This window comes from Protomyctophum bolini, assembly GCF_963924005.1.
Source record: "Protomyctophum bolini genome assembly, chromosome: 13".
NCBI lineage: Eukaryota > Metazoa > Chordata > Actinopteri > Myctophiformes > Myctophidae > Protomyctophum > Protomyctophum bolini.
In genome coordinates, this window is record NC_137874.1 from 11,866,955 (window position 1) to 11,891,044 (window position 24,090).

General features: G+C 43.0%; 1 protein-coding gene across 1 annotated transcript in view; it reads left to right on the top strand.

The window, feature by feature from the left end:
• The first annotated feature begins 592 nt into the window (after positions 1–592).
• The window catches only part of LOC308327225 (actin-binding LIM protein 3-like), a 76,611-nt gene continuing 53,113 nt past the window's right edge, over positions 593–24,090 (top strand). The window contains exons 1-2 of the mRNA XM_080780478.1: positions 593–819; positions 5,712–5,879. Of these exons, the coding sequence (XP_080636604.1) occupies positions 801–819; positions 5,712–5,879 (187 nt within the window). The 5' untranslated portion in view covers positions 593–800. The remainder of the gene's footprint in view (positions 820–5,711; positions 5,880–24,090) is intronic.

Here is a 24,090-nt window from a genome sequence, read left to right on the forward strand (position 1 = left end):
GTGGCAGACAGGCCTACAGCCGCTCTGTTGTATCACTTGTATGAACTAAACTGAACTAAACTCATCATCATCGGCTCGCATGGAATGGAAATGCTGCCGGTTGGCAGTGTCGGAAGGCGCGCTGTTCGGGACGTTTTCATTCTGTGCCGGCTGCCGGGGATGATGCGATAGGAAGCTATGCGGTTCGGTCGTGATCTCGGTGGGGCAGAGGCTCAGAGCAGGGGATGAGAGCAGGATGGGTCAGAGTCAGACTCCCGTCACGGTGCTCTCAATCCGGATTTAGACAAATCCGCAACCGGCTGTCGTTTACAAAGGGGAGGAGAGCTGTAGCAGCGTGGCACTCAGTAATCGGCTTGTCCATGAGAGAGGGTGTTGCAGCAGCAGCCAGCAGAACAACGCAAGGCTCATTCACTTGACCCGGAGAGATATGATATTATACTGCACCCTGCTGCTTTTCTGAAGGAAGGGGGAGAGAGAGAGAGAGAGAGAGAGAGAGAGAGAGAGAGAGAGAGGGGAGAGAAACGGAGAGGGAAAGAGGAGAGGAGCTGAGAGAAAGAGAAAGCGTGTGGACTGTGGAGAGTTTTGACAGCCAGTTGACGGGAGTGTGGTGTGGTACAGTAACAGTAGTAGGATAGGGACCTGGGTGTACAGTCTCCCCGTCTGTCTCGGCAGGGGGGTAGCCTACAGCCTGAATGAAGTGACACCAACACACTCCAGTGACTCCACCCCAGACTGTTGGACAGAACCAGAGAAACCTTCAGGTCAGGAGCAGGAAAACCACATTCTAACACAGCATCATCATGAGCAGATCGACAAATGGTAAGTCTCTGTGTGTGTGTGTGTGTGTGTGTGTGTGTGTGTGTGTGTGTGTGTGTGTAAGGTGTCCTAGGATGGGTGGGTGGGTGGGGGTGTTGCATGTTTTAATACCTAATCAATAACTTGTGTCCTGGGAAGGCTTGCCATTTAAAGCCCGTTTCCAATTCAAGTTATTGACTTAAATGTTGATGAATACATTATGAAATAACAGACGTCTGCCTAATGAGACTGGTGTCTGCTTAAATAGTTGTCAATAGTCTTTACTGGTAGCTGACAGACAGTAGCATATTGATAAGTCTTGGTGACAGATTGGTTTTGGTGGTTTGTGTAGGCCTATTGACAGTTTTTGTGACAGAAATCAGAATGTGTGGTTGATACATGTTTTTTGTGGTGGGGAAGTGCGACCCCCAGCCCCCTATCTAATATCGCATATTCATGAATTAAATTCCACATATAAATATCAGATACAACACACTAAAGCATAACAGTTAATCAAATTAATGTATTTAGTTGATTATAAAAGAATACGTTGTAATACATTTTTTTCGCATTGATTTATTAGAAAAACGTAATGATAAAAAATACAATTTGATTATTAGAATAGAAAGTAATCGATACAATAATCTCTAAGATGAAAATCGATATTTGCAGCCATGCAAGACAGACACAACCCCCCCCCCACACACACACACACACACACACACACACACACACACACACACACACACACACACACACACACACACATACCCACACAAGTCAAATCAATATTTCAGGAGAACTAATCAACATTCAAAAGCAGCCTTGCTCAAAAACATTGCTGTTAAATAATGTGTGTTCTGTGGGCCGTTGAATTCAGAGGAGGCAGCCTTAACAACAATTATACTTTATTGATGACCTGTGATCAGAGAATCTCATTGGCCTACACACAGTTACATAGAACACAGAACATAGAATCAATACATGTATAGCTGCTGGAGTAAATCCACCTAAGGTTTTCTAAATGGCTGCAAACAAATGTGGTATAGAGCAAAACTGCAGTAGACATGTTTAAAACGCTGACGCTGAAGCATAGTTTTAAGTTTGGGAGGAACTTCATTCAGCCCATTCCCCGGCGTTTTCCCCTCTTTGCAAAAGGGCTGCCTTCCTGTTCTGTTGGCAGTTCATTTCACCAGTGAAGAGGTCCAGGGTCTGAGATCATGACAACCCTGACTATCTGCCATAGAAAGTGGGGGGATTATCTTTCGGCTGACTGGTTTGGTTTTCCATATGGGTGACCGTGGCTTTAATCCACTCTGTTTGTCTAAAAGGTCAGCGGTCATCTCAGCCCTGCGATGTTAAGCTGCTGATGGTAACGTAGCACCCGATAGCTTCACAGTAGAAGAAAAGTGAAAACTTGAACTTGTGTGCCCAGACATCATTATGTCTATAGGCCGGGGAATCCAAAGTTTGGGGTTACCTTAGTTTTTATGAGGAAGTTGGAAACTCAATGGACTGACGTGAGATTAGAGCTCCGGAAAACAATATGTCAGTTCTGAGTTGATGACCAATTTTTTCCCCTTTTTCTTTCTTTCTTTCTTTCTTTCTTTCTGTTCAGTTTCTTCTTTAGTTTGACGTAATAGATGCTGCGCCTAATATTAATCCTAGACACGAGGAGTGGAATATGATTTAAACGGGTCACTGGTCACTCCCAAGGCCATTTAAAATGTACTATGATTAAAATCTAATCGAAGAGCATGGATGGTCTTCTTACTGCAAACAATGCTCTGTACAGTATGCTCAGTGCAGCCTCTGTCTTCTGAAGCCGTCACATTGCTGCACATATAATTTTGTGGTGTGTCAAACTGAGTACATAATTATTAGTGCTGCACAGTGTCTTTAACAAAAACATATCACTTACACCACTTTTAATTTATACACATCGTGTGTCAGTTTTGCAGTGAAAATAGCAGATCTACCAGCTCACAATGGGCCGGATTTGACCTTCGGGGCAGTACCATTAGTGGTCATACCTACCATGGGATCTAAATATTTCAGTAGAAGAGCCTGCTCTAACAAAAAGTTAGAGTTGTTAATGTAAGGAAGAGAGAGATTCAGCCCGTACCATATACTGTACATACAACCACCGCAGTTCAACTTCACCAAGGTTACAGGTTAAAGGTTTACAGGTGTAAAACTTTTTTTTTTGTGGAACACGTTTCCCTCTAAACTCCCATCATTCACTATAAGCATCCATCAGTTTCAGTTTTCATCGATCAGAAATGAGAAAGCCTGTCCATTACAGTGTCGGATATGGGCCGTGGAATAAACCTTGTTTTGACCAGATCATTAACACTAAAAATAGACTAATTAACGTACAGTACATCTATGGAAATGGCAGGGAGCGCAATATTTATTAATCACCTTACATCTACGGCAGTTGCGCTAATGTTGTATTAACATACTCTACTATACGAATAGGTCACAATAAAATTGCATTCACCAAAAACATTCTTTAAGTGGTTAAGGAAGGTAGTAGGGGAGAGAGTGATTCACCCTAGCTAGATTTGCTGCAGGTATAGTCAACTCAAAATGTTTCAAAATGTCTTTGTCTGCTTCCGCTGCAACCCCTTTGGGATACTTCAGCCGCTTCAGGCTTGCCAGAAAATTAGTGCTGATCTGGTCTCACTGACAATCCACACATACTGTACAGGCCCCTGCATTCTCACTAAAACCTGCAAATCAGTATTCTCGCCGCATGAGACCAGAGATTTGAACTGGCCTGCTATTTATTGCTCATGCTCACACATAACAGTAACACACAGAATAACAATTTTCAATATTGAGCATGCATATTGAACACATACCGTATCTTAAATGAGGAGTGTTAAGATAAGAAAAAAATGTCCCTTACGAGTCAGTGTGCGTAATGGGTCCAACTCTCTCAGAGTTAATGAACACTCCAGATTTGACTGTAGCAACTTACATTTTTAATACATAATTACATAAAACAGAATGCACTAGAGTAGACTAGACCAGGCTAGACAAGAGTGGAGTAGAACAGAATCGTTAAATCGTTAAAATCCTAAAATGACCAGGGCCATCGTAAACTCCTTTTCTTCCTCATTCTGTAAATTTAGCCCATGTAAAGTTGAGGCTGATTATATTATTTTGTTGCTATATATAATACTAATGTGACACATACGGCAACGTACAGTATAGGTGTTCCAGGTCTAATAGGGTTCGGACAGGGGTCTGTGCACCTTTTGAGCAATGATGACATGCAGAAGTTGACATACTGTACAGTGACCTCGATATTGTTTGTTGTTTACTGTTAATGTTGGGGACAGCAGAATGTCATGTGTGTACACAGGACATTACATTATCAATAAATATCCACTTCTTAATCACATCAAGAGAAATACTGTATGACAGACACGCATACGTACCTTTCATGCACCTGCACTAGCGCATACACGCCATTAAATCTCTCTTAACAGTCTCCTCACTCCATTCACACACACACGTGCACACACACGCACGCTCTGCGCACACGCGCCGCACACACATGCGTACGCACGCACAAAGACTTGCTTGCAGTAACACGAGTCGAACACACGCGCACAGATTCCTATCTAGTTGTGTTGCCAGTCCCTGTGATGCCATCTGGATAGAGAGTGAATGCCAGCTTCCACGGTGACCACACACACGAGCATGCATGCACGCGTGCGACCAGGTGTGTGTGCACACACGCACGCGCGCACGCACGCACGCACGCACGCACACACACACACACACACACACACACACACACACACACACACACACACACACACACACACACACACACACACACACACACACACACACACACACACACACTCTCTCTGATGGCACTATTGTGTTGCTAGGAAGATTTCTGTCAGGTTTTGTTATAGATTCACACAGCTTCCTCCCTTGGCCTTTCTCTCTCTCTCTCTCTCTCTCACCCCCTCTCTCTCCCCCTCTGTGAAACGGAAAGAGAGATGGATACAAAACAAGCTCTGTATCTCTCTGTTTAACTCTCATTCTCTCTTTCATTCTTCCTCTCTAGTGCTATCATCAGTTGAACCTGTCAGCGAGATGTGTTTGTTTGTTTGCTTTGAATGATGAAGTAAAGCAGAACAGACCAGCACACCACACCACACCACACCACACCACATTACCGAACAGAACAGAACAGAACAGAACAGAACAGAACAGAACAGAACAGAACAGAACAGAACAGAACAGAACAGAACGTTCATCATTGTGTTCATATGGATGTGTTACGGCTGCACAATGAGCAGAGTGTGATTGTGTAGTAGTGTGTGAATATTGTGCTGTCATCAGTAGCGCTCTGCCCTCCTAGTCAATTAGCCACTTAAAGGAGTAGTTCACCCAAAAGATTACTTATTTTCTAGTCAAGTACACACCCCATGAAGCCTTGAATTCAGATACTTTTTTTTTTTCTTTTTTTTTTTCATAATTTGATGACCAGGTGGGTGGGTGGGCAGTGGTTCCCTATAGAGACACAAAGGAGACTCTTTGTGTCATCAAATGATTGGCTTAGGAATGCAAGAAAAACAAAAAAATATACATACTGTATGTGTGTGTGTGTGCGCGTGTGTGTGCGCGCTTGCAATAGAGAGTACGTTTGTTTGTGTTTCAGTTCTATATTTTACTCAAACTATTTCTTTGTATTTGCTTATTCTATGATAAACCTGGGAACAATGCTTAATGTTATTCACTATAGATGTTAGTTTACTAATCTCTTCTCCTCTCCTCTCCTCTCCTCTCCTCTCCTCTCCTCTCCTCTCCTCTCCTCTCCTCTCCTCTCCTCTCCTCTCCTCTCCTCTCCTCTCCTCTCCTCTCCTCTCCTCTCCTCTCCTCTCTAGCCCTGCAGTACCAGTCCAGTCTTTATGGAGGCAACACCAACAGCCCTAGCCCCGTCAGCGTACGTAGGAGTTCCTCCATCGTGTGTGAGCGTTGCAGGGAGGCATGCCGGGGAGAGGTGGTGCGCGTCAAGAACACACACTTCCATGTGCACTGCTTCACCTGCCAAGGTAAAACACCCTTGCACACATCACATGCAACTAAGCACAATGCATAAAAGAGGTACAGTGTGACGCAATGGGCGTACAGATAACGCAGCGGTTAAGTTAGTGCCCGCACCACCGCAGAGAGCATGGGTTTGAAGTCCTCTGTGGCGCCGAGGGAAGCCTGGGCGGTGGAGGGAGATCTCTGCACGGGGGTGAAATCAGCCCTCCACGGCTTTAGAGGTTGGCCCAACCCAGTAGTCACTTTGAGTGACACCGCACGAAGCCACAGGTGGAACGTATCAGACATTACTAACCCTACCCCACAACATAACCCTAACCCTAACCTCAGTCTTCACTGGTCTAAAACTTGACTTTATCAGCAAAAAATGCGGTTGGCACAAATATAGTGGCGTAAGCAGGATTTGAACCTGGGAGGTATTGACTAACGAGCCATGCTACGAGTTGGCTGCCAGAATGAGTTTCCAGGCTCTATAGTAAAATATGACAACGCCCAACTCATGTAAAAAGAAAGAAAATCCCTGCCCAGTAGGGGCGAGGCTTCTCCTCCCCATCCCCTCCCAATCCCCCCCCCCCCCCAATATTTCCGTTGAGGGCTGATTTCACCCTTCTGTGCTCCACTAGTGACTCTACAGGTGTGCCAGGCTGCCTGTAACCTGTTCAGTGGGGTGTGGAGCTTTGAGGAAAGCATGAAACGTCTCTCTGTCAGATGGACAGATGTGATAGTTTCCCTGTGCTCTCCCTATAGGATCAAATAGGCGTTATAGCAGTGACAAATGGACTAGAATACACAGGGGATCTGGAATTGGCATAATGTCTGAAATTGGGAGAAAAACTGAAAAAGGAAAGAAAGTCCCCAAAAACCTACTATATAGCTGTGTACAGTGTACACTGCCTTGTGTGTGTGTCTTGATATCTGCTGTGCACTGTGCACAGCAATTCGGAGGCAGCAGATCTGACCAGTAAACAAAAGGGAATGCACAACAAGTCAGATTTCCAGTAGCTTTCCAGTAGTGGGAGGGAGATGGGAGTTGGCAGAGAGGCACTTTTTGTGAAGCTTCATTGTGTTTAGTCATGCACAAATTCACAATGTACCAAAGTCTTGGTTCTCTTTGCGCTCTCTCTCTCTCTCTCTCTCTCTCTCTCTCTCTCTCTCTCTCTCTCTCTCTCTCTCTCTCTCTCTCTCTCTCTCTCTCTCTCTCTCTCTGTCAGTCTCCTCTCTCTCTCTCTCTCTCTCTCTCTCTCTCTCTCTCTCTGTCAGTCTCCTCCTCTCTCTCTCTCTCTCTCTCTCTCTCTCTCTCTCTCTCTCTCTCTCTGTCAGTCTCCTCCTCTCTCTCTCTCTCTTTCTGTGAGCAACATGCATGCATGTCAGAATGGATTTCATAGCAGACATGTACTCAGTGGTGGAATTTTTGGCACTTTAAGTGCATTTTGACGCCAATACGTTTGTACTTTTACGCAAATACATTTTAAATTCCGGACCTTTACTTGTATTTCTACTACTTAAGTAAAACATTTGAGTACTTTTTCTACCATTGGCTGTATGTGTGCGATCATGCACATTGTGTGTGTGTGTGTGTGTGTGTGTGTGTGTGTGTTGGTGGGTCCCAGCAGTGAGCAGGTGGGGCAGGACAGCACACAGACAGAGCTCTGAAGTCAGCAGCTACAGTAGCTAGCACAGCAGTGCCATCAGTCAGCAGCTTTGTAGGCGAACAACAGCAATATAGCCTCCTTTTTTACGCAGACCTCAAAACCCCAGAGTCCCTAAAGCCTGCATGGGGGAACCACAGGTGTTACGGTTTGTTTCCCATCAAACTGCGAGGGCTATTTGGAACTATCACAGTGGCTCTCAAACTTTTGCAAGTCAGCGACCCCCCCCAAATCGGTATGTATTTAGCTGCGGACAGCCGGACACCCGTCTGAAAAGGTTTTGTGCCAGGGTCACCCAGAAGAGAAGGAAAAAGTAAATTGATCAAAATGTTTCTTTGCTTTTTCCATTCAGCTTTTCCAATGGTGGCGCTTCAGGTTTTTGAGGGGCACTAGCCATCACGTCATTATGTCATATGACAGCCAACCCATATGCCCCCCTCCCCCCAAAAAAGAAGTGAGGGGCGCTCTTATCACCATACATCACATTCCGTGCTCAGCTCAGCCAATCAAATCATCACGTTCGTGCTACACGCAGACACACAAAGCTGGGCATATAAGGGGCTCAACATGACGTCATGTGGCAGCCAAGTCATTGGACTTGTAATGTTTGCTTTAAGCATGTTTGCATGTTAGCATGTTAAGCATGTTTGCATGTTAAGCAGCATGTTTGCTTTAAGCATACATGCTCATCATGATAAAAGGCACTTCACACAAGGGTGATTTTATTTTATATATAAGCAGCTTATAGTCCGGAAATTACTGTAAACAACTCTATAACCACGAGTCTATAACCGCTAGAGGCCGTGCCACTGCTGCACCATACACCCAACTGGAAATGTTCACCAAAGATTAGCGATAGTGGATAGAGGAATGGCCATGGACCACATAGATGTGTATACTGTAGTTTGTAGTACATCCTCTCTGAGGTATCTTGTGTGGACATTTTGACCTGAGAGGGACACTAGAGGAAAAGGTCATGGGGTCACTCACATAGTCAGGAATCATCCTCCAGGGAGCACGCGTGCACTCGACAAGATTCATGGCAATTAGATTTTGAGATATCGTGCATGCAATTTGACATTTTGGCACTAGAGTATGGGGAGAAATTTGTCTCGAATGTTTTTACAAATGTTCCATGATTTACAAATGTGTTTCCAAGATTTACAAATGTGTTTACAAGATTTGCAAATGTTTTTCCACGATTTACAAATGTATTTCGTATTTTTACAAAAAACATATAGATTTGTGTGTGCGTTTATCCTAAAATACCATTTGTAAATCCTCAATTCTGCGTGTGAATTGTAAATCTGCATTTGGCATTCCTTTTTCCTGTTGAATCATTTTGAGACAAACGTCACGCTTTTTTATGATAATTTTCACAAATGTATTGTCCTATCCACAAAGAAACGTGTAACTTGTAAATTGGCATTTAAATACATTTTTACAAATATATGACAATTTGTAAAAAAAATATGTAAATGTAAATCATTTGTAAATCATCAACTCTGTGTGTCAGAGTTGATGATTTGTGGATTTTCTCAATGCATTTGTGACTCCAGCCACTTGTGGATTTTCTCAATGCATTTGTGACTCCAGCCACTTGTGGATTTTCTCAATGCATTTGTGACTCCAGCCACTTGTGGATTTTCTCAAAGCATTTGTGAAACCAGCACAAGGTAAAAATGTCTCAAAAAGGTGATTGGCTGCCTCGTTGCTAGGCTGCCTCTAAGCCAATGGGAGATTTACCATAAATCCCATAGTCTGAAGTCTTCAGACTATGGGATTTATGGCAGTCCAAGTTCCAGTAGAGGAGTTGGACGCTCATTCATTATTGAGATCCTTGGTTGTCCAGTTCCCCACTGTATTTCAAGTTGGACTGGTGTTGGAGGATGTTGTTGATACTCTCTCATGGTCTGAACTGCAGTGCACAATTGTGTTAATGCCTCTCTAACCTCCTGGGACACCGGAACATGCTGTGACACAATATCAATGAAAACTATTTTCCTGTGCACATGCAAATTCCAGGTAGTCCACATCCAGGGGTGCTTACTGGAGAGAATGTGACACCCTGTCATCATTTCCAAGACCTGATGTCTAAGCAATTCCTACAATGCAAAAATAATTCAACCACTTTAACCCCCTATGTACAAGCTCACTATTGCTATGCCACAAGTTGTGAGCTTGCAGATCTGCTATTTTCAGAAACATTTAGATAAAAACATTTGGAGGATTTTTATGATCTTCAGACTGAAGATCATAAAACACAGCAACGTGAAACTGTGAGCTACAAGGCAGAGGCTGCAGCAAAACAAACTTTAGATTGATGTTCATAAACGTGAGATTTCTGCACAGGTCTGTTATGACTTGTTATTCTTATTTAGTCACTACATAACATAATGGAAATGGAGAGAAGTCAACAAGCTGGAGTATGTATTCATTATGATTAATAGCAATTCATATGCCTTCATTAAGATAGTTTAGACTAGGTCTAGATTGCCCATGTTTACTTTAGACTACTTTACTTTAAGTTTAGCATTACTTTACTTCATCTTTTAATGATATGCAGTAGCTTTATTTTCAGTGTTACCTGCTGCAAAATGGACAACAATACATCTTGTCCTGCACTTCAATAAAATGATTAGGCCTATTATCGTCATATTATTTACATTCCACCACAAACCTTATATTTTGGTTGCTAAACCCTTATAGTTAAAACAGTGGTTCATCAAGGGGACCCCTAAATTAATAGTTAGGCTATGCATTTGGCCACAGACCCCCGTGCGGCCGGGCCCCACCTGAAAATATTTTGTGAAAGGGAGTGGGACCCCCGTTTCAAGATATATAATAATTGTTTGTGGGAAAAAAATCCTCCAAATGGTCTAAATGTTTCTGAAAATAGCAGATCTGCAAGCTCACAACTTGTGGCATAGCAATAGTGAGCTTGTACATAGGGGGTTAAAGTGGTTGAACTGAAATCCTTTTGCTGTGGACTTGTTTCCAGATACTTATCATGATACTGACCGTGATGACATGATACTGATTGTGATATGACACTGACATGTCACTGACTGTGATACTGACGTCATAATATTATACTGACACTATTTATTTGTAAAAACCTGGCTCCTCTCACCAAATTTGTCCTATTATTTACATTCTCTCCAGTAAGCACCCCTGGATGTGGACTACCTGGAATTTGCATGTGCACAGGAAAATAGTTTTCATTGATATTGTGTCACAGCATGTTCCGGTGTCCCAGGAGGTTAGAGAGGCATTAACACAATTGTGCACTGCAGTTCAGACCATGAGAGAGTATCAACAACATCCTCCAACACCAGTCCAACTTGAAATACAGTGGGGAACTGGACGACCAAGGATCTCAATAATGAATGAGCATCCAACTCATCTACTGGAACTTGGACTGCCATAAATCCCATAGTCTCCCATTGGCTTAGAGGCAGCCTAGCAACGAGGCAGCCAATCACCTTTTTGAGACATTTTTACCTTGTGCTGGTTTCACAAATGCTTTGAGAAAATCCACAAGTGGCTGGAGTCACAAATGCATTGAGAAAATCCACAAATCATCAACTCTGACACACAGAGTTGATGATTTACAAATGATATTTTATGATAAATGCGCCTGCAAGTATATATATATATATATATATATTTTTTTTTACAAATTGTCATATATTTGTAAAAATGTATTTAAATGCCAACTTACAAGTTACACGTTTCTTTGTGGATAGGACAATACATTTGTGAAAAGTATCATAAAAAAGCGTGACGTTTGTCTCAAAATGATTCAACAGGAAAAAGGAATGCCAAATGCAGATTTACAATTCACACGCAGAATTGAGGATTTACAAATGGTATTTTAGGATAAACGCACACACAAATCTATATATTTTTTGTAAAAATACGAAATACATTTGTAAATCGTGGAAAAACATTTGCAAATCTTGTAAACACATTTGTAAATCTTGGAAACACATTTGTAAATCATGGAACATTTGTAAAAACATTTGAGACAAATTTCTCCCCATACTAGAGCATGCAGTTTGACATTTGGCCCCTTCTGACAAAAATCACAGAAGGGGCCATTCTCTGGGCAGCATGAGGGTGCACCGTGCACGGCACATTCCATGGCAATGCAGTCTTGTTTGTGGGCTCAAAGGACATTAAGTGGAGAAGTGGAAAACAATCAACTCCCAGCACATACTGTGGGCCTCTCTAAATATGTTTCCCTTTCACTCGTTATCCTCTACACCACACACACACACACACACACACACACACACACACACACACACACACACACTCTCTCTTTCTGTGTGTGTGTGTGTGTGTGTGTGTGTGTGTGTGTGTGTGTGTGTGTGTGTGTGTGTGTGTGTGTGTGTGTGTGTGTGTGTGTGTGTGTGTGTCTGTTCCAAGCTGTGAATTTGTGGGAGTTATATGTACAATGGCTCTCTGTTTGGTAAACAATGTAATGTCCTGTTGGAGCGACCATTAAAAACTGGAGAGTCTTGCAGCTTGCCGGAGAGGAGAAGAGGAGATTGGGGTGAGGAGACGATGGGAGAGGAGAGGAGAGGGGGGAGAGGAGAGAGGGGAGAGGAGAGGATGGGAGATGAGAGGGGATGGGATGGGAGGGGAGGGGAGGATGGCGAGAGAGGAGAGGAGGAGAGAGACATGGGTATAGAAGAGAAGAAATGAGAGAAGAGTGGATAAAGGAAGCTGAGAAGCTGAAGGGAGGGCAGTTTAAAGATAAATGGTGAGAGGAGAGAGAAGAATGGAGAGTGCCGTGAAATAGATAGGCGAGCAAGAGAGGAAGATGGATGGGAAGAGGAGCTGAGACTAGTGTGCATGCGAGTGTGCGTGCGTTTGGGTGTGTGCGGGCGCTGGTGGGGTGTACACGACGTGGAAGTGCGTTTTTATTTGCAAGAGTTGTGTGAGAGAGTCATCCACATGGCTACAGCCAGGTGGAAATTCCGTTTTGCTGAAGGATATTTTTCAGAAGCACTACTAAACAGTTGAAGAAAGCACTGTCTTCTGTCTGCTCTCCTCCCTGCAAAAGAGCCACGGAAGGTCCCACGTTGGTGATGTATATTGACAAGGACAGACGGACAGTGTCAGGGTGGCAGACGCGTGTGCTGGATGGACAGATCGATAGTCTCAGTGATACCTCCCCTGGGCCCTGCTGTCTCATCCTCTCTTCCTCCGTCTATCCGCATCTTTTCCTTCTCTTTCTGCTCACATGCTGCATTTCCCTGCCTGCTCCTCCTCTTTGATCCCTCCCCGAGCTCCCATCTATCCTTTGTTCTCCCACTCCAGCACCACGCTGTCCTCCTCTCACTTCTGTTTATCTCTTATTAGTCTGTCCTGTCCTGTCCTGTCCTGTCCTGTCCTGTCCTGTCCTGTCCTGTCCTGTCCTGTCCTGTCCTGTCCTGTCCTGTCCTGTCCTGTCCTGTCCTGTCCTGTCCTGTCCTGTCCTGTGTCCTCTCCACTCGTCAAAAGGCATCTTGTCATCAGCAGTCAGTAAGGACATGGTGTAATCTCAGCCTCCTGCATATAACTATGATTAACTATGACAGGTGCAAGGTTTCAGTCTACACTCAGTGGATCTCACATTGGGAGGGGATAGTGACACAAGCAGTTATAGCTCGCTGGCCACCAAGCCCAATGTGCAGGGTTTGAATCGGCCTCAATGCCTACAATAGGGCAGTGATTCTCAACCTTTACATTTCAAGGACCTCCAGTTTGATATGCATTCAGCCCAGGGCGTCTATTTGATACTTTCTTTCCCCCCATCTCTTTTCCCATCTACCGTGCAGAATCCTCACTGTTAATTTACCTCTGAGAAATGGAGCCATTGTGCAGAATCCTCAGTGTTATTTTACCTCTGAGAAATGGAGCCATTGTATGGACCGGTATGGGATCCAATTGTTTCTTCCTACCAATCATTTAGCTGGCGACCCCAAGGAACCCTGAGGGTCCCCAGACCACATTTTGAGAACCACTCAACTTTCCTATACTTCTTCCTCTCTCTCTCTTCCTCTCTACTTAACACCACACTGTCCGTCACCGCTGTGCTTTCAAACACTGACACCTGCAAGTATGACTAAATACAGTTCTGTGCCAATATTCACATGGTTCTCCTTGCTTCTTCCCGTGTCTGACTGAGCCACTGTGGGTTCAGGGTGGCGTGTGCTAGTACAGCATGCTGGGAGTGAACAGTATGAGTGTATATTCAGTCTTCCAGATTCCAGACGGTCATAGACGATTGGGCTGTGTCTTCAAGGACAAACTCTGGAGGGATAACTACTGCTACAAACAATACATTGACTGGCAACTGCCCGCATGTGCGTGCATGTGTGCGTGCTGGGCCAATGGTTCATGTTCATGTTCAGTGAGTGCCAGTGTGTGTTTGTACATGATGTGCATGCTTGTGTGCGTATCAAAAGAGATAAATCAAACACGATGAGCGAGTCTTTGTGTATAGAGCCTCCAGGAACTGTGTTCCATCTTTTCAAAATCCATTTCTCTTTTCCGTCTCTCCATTCATCCCCTTGTGTCTTTACTCACACTTACTGTGAGCAGAAAACCCTACGCCAGTGTCAAGTCATTACGTACTGTCTCTCTGCCAGTTACAGAGTGTGTGTGTGTGTGTGTGTGCGTGTGCGTGTGTGTGTGTGTGTGTGTGTGTGTGTGTGTGTGTGCGCGTGCGTGCTGCACACATACGCACGTGCATAGGCCTGTCTTCTCATCATTTTGCTGTGTGAGGAACATTAAAGTCTGAAAAGGCAGGAATAGGCAGGAAGACTAATGTAGTGGCAGCAAACTGTCCGAAGTATCTTCTGGTCAGGGAGATTATTCTCATTTAGTGGATCTTCTCTATAACGTCTTAGAGGTAGTTCAATGGATGTCCGGGTAATCAACGGGACCCAATGAGCCAGTCGGGGGATTAATATGGTCTTCGGTTCAAAGTGTTACTTTCTTTAGTATCAATACTATTGTTACGGATACAGGTATTCTGAATTGAGTTATTCCATCGTTGACTAGCCTATTTACAGAATGTTTATTATTATGGTTTAGTTTTACCATATTAGGGCAACCCAACAGGCGTGACTGCATCGTATGTAATTCATATATTCCTCCTAAGGAAATGCCCAAATAAGGGGGATTCGACAAAACAGGGTTAGAGTCATGGTTGGGTTAATGGTTGGGAGTAGAATTGGGGTGAGGTTTATCTCACTATTTTGCGACCCATTCTTTTTCACCCAGTGTCAATTATCTAATGTAATCCTGGGCGCTACACTTCCTCTGCCAACCTGGGGGGGCAGCGGACTGACCTCATGCTTCCTTCTATGCATGAGGAGTCCAAGCTGCTTAATTTCACCTGACAGGGGAGAGTTTCCCCGGCTGGACGTAACGCGTGGAAGGAACACGTTATTTCAACCAGTTCCTTTCCCCTCCATCAGGCGCCCCGGCTGGCCAGGGGGAGGTATAGTGCAGTAATCCTAGAGACCAGGATTACTGCATGTTTTTTGTGGGCACTAGATGGGCACTGATGACGTGGCACGCCGCCAGTGCTCACAGCGGGAATCGAACCCAGGACCTTCTAGCTGTGAGGCTAGGGGGTGAGGTTTAAGGGATATGTGGAATACCTACAGTGCATTGTGTAGGCATCGTGTGCACACGTCTGTCTGCACGTCGACCCTCCAGCGCTGCTGCCTAATAGCCTAAAGCAGTCTCTGTAATTACTCCCAGACAAAAAAAAATATCCAGCTGAACCCCGCCAGCTGAGTCGAACAGAAGGAAGGCAAGATAACGTAGACACAGAGAAAGAGAGAGGAGAGAGGAGTTTGGCAAGGCAGCGTGAAGGAAGGAAGCAAAGAAGATGATATGGAAACAGGCATGGCGGGTGCGAGGAGAACAGCGAACAGAGAGGAATGTATAATAAGAATTATAGTGTAACAGTGTGGTGCGTGAGACAGCATAAGAAAGATAGAGGATGGTGGGGGGGGGGGGGGGGGGGTGAAATAGAGGGAGAGAACACATTTGAAGGAGAGACGGGAAAAGAGGGGGCCAAAGAGAGAGACATAAAGATGAAAAGAGGAAGGGACTGAGGGGGGAAGCAAGTCAGTTAAGTCTGTGGAATTCAATTCAGTCGTTTTTCATGTACTTTTAACTTGAACTCCACTGACCTCCTCTCTATTCCATTTTAATGGGGATCTTTTTCACAAGAGGTGACAAGTTTGACTGACCACTGTTTCTCAACAACCATTGCATCACAGGTGCTGTGTATAGCATCAAATTATAGCCCATCAAACTGGGTGTTTGTTCCAACACAGAATAGTTTAGGAATATTTCCCGTTACGCTAATTGTGTTACATTTATATCTATAGTGTTACATTTATTGTGGCAAAAATAATAACAAGGACATTTTCAGCTGTTTTGCTGTTCTCTCTGGCACTAAATGCTAATTCGAGCTGCCTGAATGCACTCATTACTTTCATACCCTGCTGCATTTTGCAGCAGGGTGAGATAGAAAAACAAATTATATACCGTAGAACTCTAGACAGAGCCAGAACACACAAGGCATTACAGACTTATTGCAAGGGTATAACTGTGCATTCAGTTTTCACACTGTTCACACTGTGGAACAAAGGCAGTCACGGAATTGAAATTGGCGATTAATTGTTGCTCAGTGAATTTCGGTTAACGATCTTATTTGTTGTTGAACATTATTGGAACATTATGAATAAAAGTTTCATTTCTGTAGGGCTGTTTAGGCTTCATAAACAAATGGTGCACAGGGCATATATGACAAGTAACACATACTCAAACACATTTGGAAGTTGTAGAGCTGCTATTTCCACTATTTTTTTATTTATTTTTGAAAATAATATATATAACATGGAAATGATTGATTATTATGACCATTATGCAAGTAATTGGTTAGGCAATTATGTAATGATTGTGACAGGCCTATGTACTGTAGATCAATGTTTTCTCGACACTAGGAAGATTGCGAAGCCAGAACTCAACTAACTGTATTTTATAAAGCACATTTACAACCAGAACCACCAAGGTGGACCAAAGGTCAAATTAAAAACAAACAGGAACAAGAACAGGAAAAGTAAAAAGAAGCAAACAAATAAGAACATTATTCAACTGGAGTATATAAAAACAACATTTCAAAGCTATTCAGCAGGGCCAGGATTTACACACACAGTCAAACTCACAGGCCAGGGAGAAAAAAAAGGACGACCCAATGTGTCAAATCACACCGTAATTTATTTCTGTCCTGTGCCTGTCGGAACATTTTGTAACCCAGGTGTGGGCCCTGGCCAACTAACTCACTGCTGGACAAACGCTGCTATAGAGGGTATATTTCCATCTGCCAGAATCGCTCTAGCATGTCAGAGGTCACTACCCAGACTGCCCAGGGGTCTCAGGGTTCCCTACCACAGTCTCCGCAGCGAGACAGCTGGTTCGCTGGAGACTGACTGAGCTGACCGATGCTGTGGGGGACATAAAATGTCTGACTAGTTTTTGGGGCATATGGGTCAAACAAAAAAAAGTGTTGTAGAGCTTGTAGATCAGGTACAATTTACAATTTAGGCATTTAGCAGACGATCTTAATCCAGAGCGACTTACATTAAGCAATAACAAAAAGCATGGCATACATCACATATATAAAAAGTAGTTATCATGAAACATGCGTAAGCTAAGAACGTAACAGTGGAGTATCTATGTAAACTATACTATATTATATATTATACATGTGTACTATACAGTGCTATGACTACATAAAATGCAATTCTAGTGCTGTCTACGTAACATGCTATAAGTCTGTTTAAAATACTATCTAAGTCTACATGAAGTGCTATATTTAAAATACTATATCTAAGTCTACATAAAGTGCTATCTAAGGGGCTAGTGCTACGGGCCACGGTGGAGTCTGAGTTATTTTGGAAAGACTTTGGAAGTATACAAGAATATGGCCTTTTTTGCCTATAGTCATTATTTATCTTGATTATTGGTACTAGTTCTTGTAAGTCATTTCTTTGTACATTTCATTCATAGGCTTTAAGTTATTTATCATATCTACCCTGTGCCACTTTTGTTTACAAAACCGAAAAAAGCAATCTGAAAATGTCTTGATTGTGACAGCCCTAGCGGTCAGCATTTCTGTCTTCTCGAACACAACAGCACAAGTACAATGAATCCACATAAACCGCCGTCAAATGGACCCTCATGTAGTAATTAGGAAAGGAAGCAGGTTTAGGCATAAACCTGCTGTTTAGGCATAACATGTTTTTGTGCTTTACCTTAGATTGCTCTTTCTTGCTCTTCTGAATCTGTTTTTTAGTGGAGATAGACAGGAAACGGGGAGAGAGAGAAAAAGGGAGTGGCACGCAAGAAAAGGTTGTTAGAAAGGTCGCTCTCAATCTATTTTAAGGACATTTTAGTGCTTTCATCTTCGTGTTGCTCTTGTTTTTACAGTATTGCGAAGCCCTTTGGAACCTTGGCTGATGGTTTAAAATGGTGCAGTAAATTCAATTGTATTTTTGGTTTAATTTAGACTACAGCCATGACAGGTGTTCTTCAACCAGGGGGTCGTGGCCCGAAATGTTGGGTCGTGAGTGACAGATATTCTAGCGGGGTCCCGTCGATTCCCTTGAGAAATGCCATTGACCTGCCAATGGAGACCTCACAACCCTTGACCCTGTACGACCGCACCTGTTGTTCTGAATGCTTAAGCTAAGGTCTGCTGCATTTAGCCCACTATGTGTGTTGACTCAGCAGCACTAAGAGCATATTTTAAGTCAAGTGCTTCCTCATTCTGGATCGTCATATCAGCGATTGGCTCCAATCAGTGTTGGGTAAAACCCTATAACCATATTAATCAAATTGAAATTGAGCAATTAAATAATCAGTCTAGTCGTCGTGTCTGATTTAAACATATCTAATATAATATGTGTTATTTACTTTAGACCTCGTGAATGCATGCATGGTTAGTCTTCTTACTGCTGGATAATCATGTTAAATTTCAAGATATCTATTTTTTTTAGAAAACAATAAAAAAAAATTAACATTGGGGCTCCCATATGGATCTTGGTTTCCACGTGTCCAGTAATAGCCTATGACACATAACTCCATATTTGGCAAGGTTTTTCACCCCAATCCAGCTGCCATTCATCCATTATAACATTTAATTTAAATTTAAATATTTCGAAAGATAGACAGACAGACAGGCTGAGACAGACAGACAGACAGGCTGAGGCAGGCAGGCAGGCTGAGGCAGACAGACAGACAGGCTGAGGCAGGCAGGCAGAGGCAGGCAGGCAGGCAGATCCGTCCCTAGATGGTTCCCCACTTCCCCTCCACAGAGCTATGTCATAAAAAGGACAAACTGTAGGCCTAAACATGTGTTGAGGCTACAAGAAATGTCCTGTGGTCTGAAATATGAATATGCTGTAGTTGCTCTCTGGAGAGGACAAGTCTGAGCCGCTCCAAGTCTTGCCTGCTTGTGGCCAGATTAAATAGCTTCTCACTTAGAAGCTATTAAATGTGTGCTGTGGGCTGTAATGGATGGGGAGTGTGTCTGGGGATGAAGGGCCTTTGCTGTGCTTTGGGATTCCGTGTTTGTCTCTGAAAGAGTGAGACGAGAAAGGAGGAGAGAGTTCAATGCTGCAATTCACAACCTTTATGTACCTTTTTTTTTATCCTACCGTGAACCTGGATCTCCCATGATGCGAGAGACCAAACAGCAGCTAATCCCTGCCTGTCCAGGGGGAGATAGTGTGCCTAGTGAGCTTCTGGCTGTACCTATTTGTCAACCAGTAGACAATGTGTCCTACTCAACAACATCAGGGTCTACACACAATAGGGCCTCCACTGCAATTGTGTTAGTTATATTTGATCAACATATACTCTACCATACACATTAATAACGTGTTATTCATTCAAATTATTTACGGATTGCAGATTCCCAGATGTCTACCTGGGAATACACAGTACAATCCTGAGTATTCATTAAACCTTAGAGGTCCATTTGGTTACATTTGTACACCTTTGGATTTACGAATGGATAATTGAACACCACGGATTTTACTGTGTATGTCATGTCTGTATGTGTAAATACCATAGACTGTACACACATGCATTATGCATGCGTGTGTTGCTTGTGTGCATAGTGTGTGGGTGTGTGAGTGTGCATGTGAGTGTGTGTGTGTGTGTGTGTGTGTGTGTGTGTGTGTGTGCGTGTGCGCGTGTGTGTGTGTGTGTGTGTGTGTGTGTGTGTGTGTGTGTGTGCGCGTGTACATTGTGTGCTTGCTCTTTTAGCCACAAGTCTCACATTATTGTGACCAACATTAGTTCCAGTCGGACAGAGAAAGGTCCAGTCGGACAGAGAAAGGTCAAGCTGGTATTTTAGAACAGCAGCCGTTTCACCAAAAGAGACAGAGAACACACTGGAAAGCTTTGATGTTTGTTTAGGACTAACAATGATGGCTTTTGCTTCTAAATTCTACAGTCCGACTGATGCCAGACTAATGTTCTGACCGATATGCATAAAATAAGCTCTTATAAGCAACTCTAACTTAACTTGTAAGCAAACAAATAATAGAGTAGTATAGTATATTTATAAAACTTAAATAATTATATACAATGAACATGCAAACAAGTCATTATAAAAAAACGATATACCAAAATCTATTTGTTTTGCTGTTGTGAAAGAGAGCCATTTGGAATCCTGAGGCTGATGACAGTACGTCAGTACGGGAAACTCATATACGTATAAGTATGGGGAAAAATACACAACATGTATGTATGTTTTTGTATTTTTCCTGTGAAATGTGTCCATCCATGACGTCAAAACATTGTTTCGCTTACGGCCGTTGACAAAGCAATGAATGCACTTGACATAAATGGTTGTACACACTACCACATTTCGCAGTAGAAATTCATAGAAGATGAATAAAATAAGGTATGTTTTAATGAACATGTGATTTTGGATTTTGAATCAGCAAAATTGCAATAAGATACCGTATACAGTATACAGCATGATGTGTACACTGTACAGTGCACAGTCTGACCACCTGAGCAGCTATCAGCTGGGTGAAGCTGAAAACTGAACGTAAATGCACGTGCATGTTGTGTCAACTAGGTCTTATTATTGTTATGAAAGATCAGGGGTCCAGTTGGCAAAAGAAAAAAGCTAATCATGCAGTGATGTTGCACTGTTTTCAATATGATTCACAGGAGCCATGGGTTAATTATGAATTGAGTGTGCAAAACCATACCTATATTAGATTGTTATCACTATGAAACTTCCCCAATTGAGTACTTACACGAAGACAATTACATTTTTAAATATGCAAATGAGGCATCATGTAGGAAAATATGCAAAATAATCGAAAATATGAAAAAGCTACTACTGTGGAAGGGCTATCATGTATACATTTACTTGTATTGATCCTACAAACAATTTAATATACAGTAGGTCCCACCAATTTTGGAGCTCTGGCTCATGGACTAAGAACCAAAAAGAACTGAACCGGTTCCCATTGGGAACCGACCGATGGAAAAGGGGTCACTGTGTTTTCTGACAAATTGTAGTGTTTAACAGGCAATAGAGGTAATCGGTACACTGAGCACATGCTGAGGCAGGGAGGGTGGAAGACTTTGGGAGCAGAAAATATGCTGGCAATTGTTTGTTGGCCAGCAGTAGTTTTTAGTAGTCTTTGGTGGCATTTTAATCTACATTGTAACACATTTTACTATACCATAACTCTTATATTACAAGATTCATACAAAATCATGGCACTGACGATCACACTTCAGGTCGTGTTATGTTGAAACTTGTATCCTTGCAGAAAAGTGCTACCCCAAGCTGCCAAGCATCTGTGTGAGATCATGTGCAGACGTAATGAATGCAATCGACACAGATGTGTTGTTCATAACATAGCCTTATGTAAAGTACTGTCTGTGTCTCCTGGACTCATCAGTGCTGAGGTTAGTGCACCGTTTCTAAATAATGTCTCGGGGAGGTGTTCAGAATCACTGCTTTAACAGAGCACAACAACATGCTTTGCAATCAGTACTCTGTGGCCAGGCTCAAACTGCAGACACCTACCAGCAGCACCACGTATCCACAAAGGGCGAATAATTTGCCATATTCACACGGCACTAGACGGCAGCCATTTTGCTATTAATTTAATTCTTCCCAACCCACAAATATGACGTGAGAGTAAAATGGCGTGGGAACCAATGGCCAGGTGGCCCATAGGTCCAGTCTCTCCTTTTTCTGTAGTGTGAGGCAGCTTGATGCACAAGTAGCCTGGACTTGATGCTAGTATATTTCGCACTTCGCAGGCACTTACCTGCAATCCAACTCTTGATGCTGAGTGCCAAGCAGGGAAGGCCAGTCAAAATCAGCCAGCCGTCCACCTCCAGTATTCTTTTCCCAGATAAATTGTGTTTTTTTAAATCAAAACAAGCTTTATTCACGGCTCATAACTAAAGCGTTGATGATCGCGGTTACAACATTTATGTTTTGGGTGAATTAAGACGATCGTGGGACATGAATTAGGGATGTCTGTTGTTCCCCTTAAAAACATTTTCCCCGTTTAGTGCAGTGTAAACAAAGAGGAGCCAGATTAGATTTTATGGAAATGGTTCCTCTGTGTACTGTATGGGGCATTTCACTGCACACTCATAAAATATTTACAATTTACAATTAAGGCGCTTTTCTCATGCTCATGTCCATTCAATCAATTGAGTAAATGCAATCAAGAGCAATACATTATTAAGACACAGCAAAGGATAGAGCTTTTTTAAAAGAGCCCCAGTAGACCTGTGTGGCCGTTCGCCAGAAAGGTGGGTTGTTTGAAATAATAAGAAAGAAATAACATTCTCGCACATTTCAGGTGCACTTCAGGTGCTCTTGAACATTTTTGTCTCTAGACAATTAAAAAACCATGGCACTAGGTCTTTAATGAACCAAGAGTAAGCAATTATTTCAGCCTACTGTCAAGGTAGTGACAGTGTTCTTCACTTTTATATAGTTTTATTGTCTTTACCGCTTTAATTTGACCCTGAAAGAGCGTAATAAATTAGACAGACCAATTACTATATTCTCTCTCTCTCTTGCTCACACGCACGCACGCCCGTCGCACACACACACACACACACACACACACACACACACACACACACACACACACACACACACACACACACACACACACACACGCTCATTGCCACTTAACAAGCTGGCTCAGATCAGTTCCATTCACTCCACTGGGCGTATGGCCATTATCTTGATTAGAGTTGAGACAGCCTATTCTCTGATGTTTTCAACAGCAGGATGTTGCAGAGTTGGCTCCCTTGCATACCACAGCTTTTAATATCATGTCATATGGGGACTGCGAGCTTGTATTTCTGGAGCTGCAGAACAGGCAACTATGATTTAGGGGCCACATTACACCCTTATACAGGTGTAATGCATGATACAATAATATCGTGCTCTGTGGCTTGTATAAAAAGGCTGAGCAGACCAAGTTTACACACATTTTATATTAAGGTGCTAAGAAAATCAGCATCTGAGTGAGTGTGAAAGAGGGTTCATTATTTCAGCGTGGAAGGCAGCAGCTTCTGGTTGAAAGTGCACATTTGATGACCGGGGTGCTTGTGCATTAGTGGGATAAGGAAAAACTGTCATAGAGAAATGTTATAGTTGGGGTTGCAGTACAAAGATAAATACACATTTGAGACAGAAACAGAGGATCCGCGGGCACTCAATTGTTCAAAGGAGGAATCCTCTTTTATTATGACAAGGCCAACCTGTTTAGACCTACTGTACAGTATAGAGATCTTCATCCGGCCGAGGCACATTTGAGTGTTCAGTGGTGCAAAAAAATCATTATTACGCACTTGTCTGCAAAAATGTGCAGAAACGTGATAGGGTCAGATGAGTCATCATCCTTCACCATATTTCAACAAGTAGCATACACCGAGACAATGGTACAGTTCTGAATGCTTGGCCCCTTCAGAGAGGCATGGTTTGTGGCCACTGGTGACCAGGGGTCACTGACACTGCTAATCACTACAGAGTTATTCTGTGTGATCACCTTTATAATTATTTTATCCTGTTGGGAGCGGTCTCTTCCAGGATGACAATGCTCCTATCCTGTCTACAGGGCACAAGGGGTCATAGAAAGGTTTGATGAGTATGGAGATGTGAATAATAATATGCTACAGTAGGACCTTCACACAGTCACCCGGTCGCATCCCACTTGGACTCCTGTGTTAGACAGCACTCTCCACCACCTTCATCAAAATACCAAATGGGAGGGGAATCACTTTTGTTAGAATGGTGTTCCATCCCTCTCGTAGAGCTCAGAGACTTGTACAATCTGCCCCATGCACTTTGAAAACGATTCTGGAGGTTCTTGTGGTGGCCCAACACCTTTAATAAGACACTTTATATTGTTTTTTTCCTTTCATTTGTCACCTGTCTGTGTACTGTATGTTTATATATATATGACCAAAAGTCAGT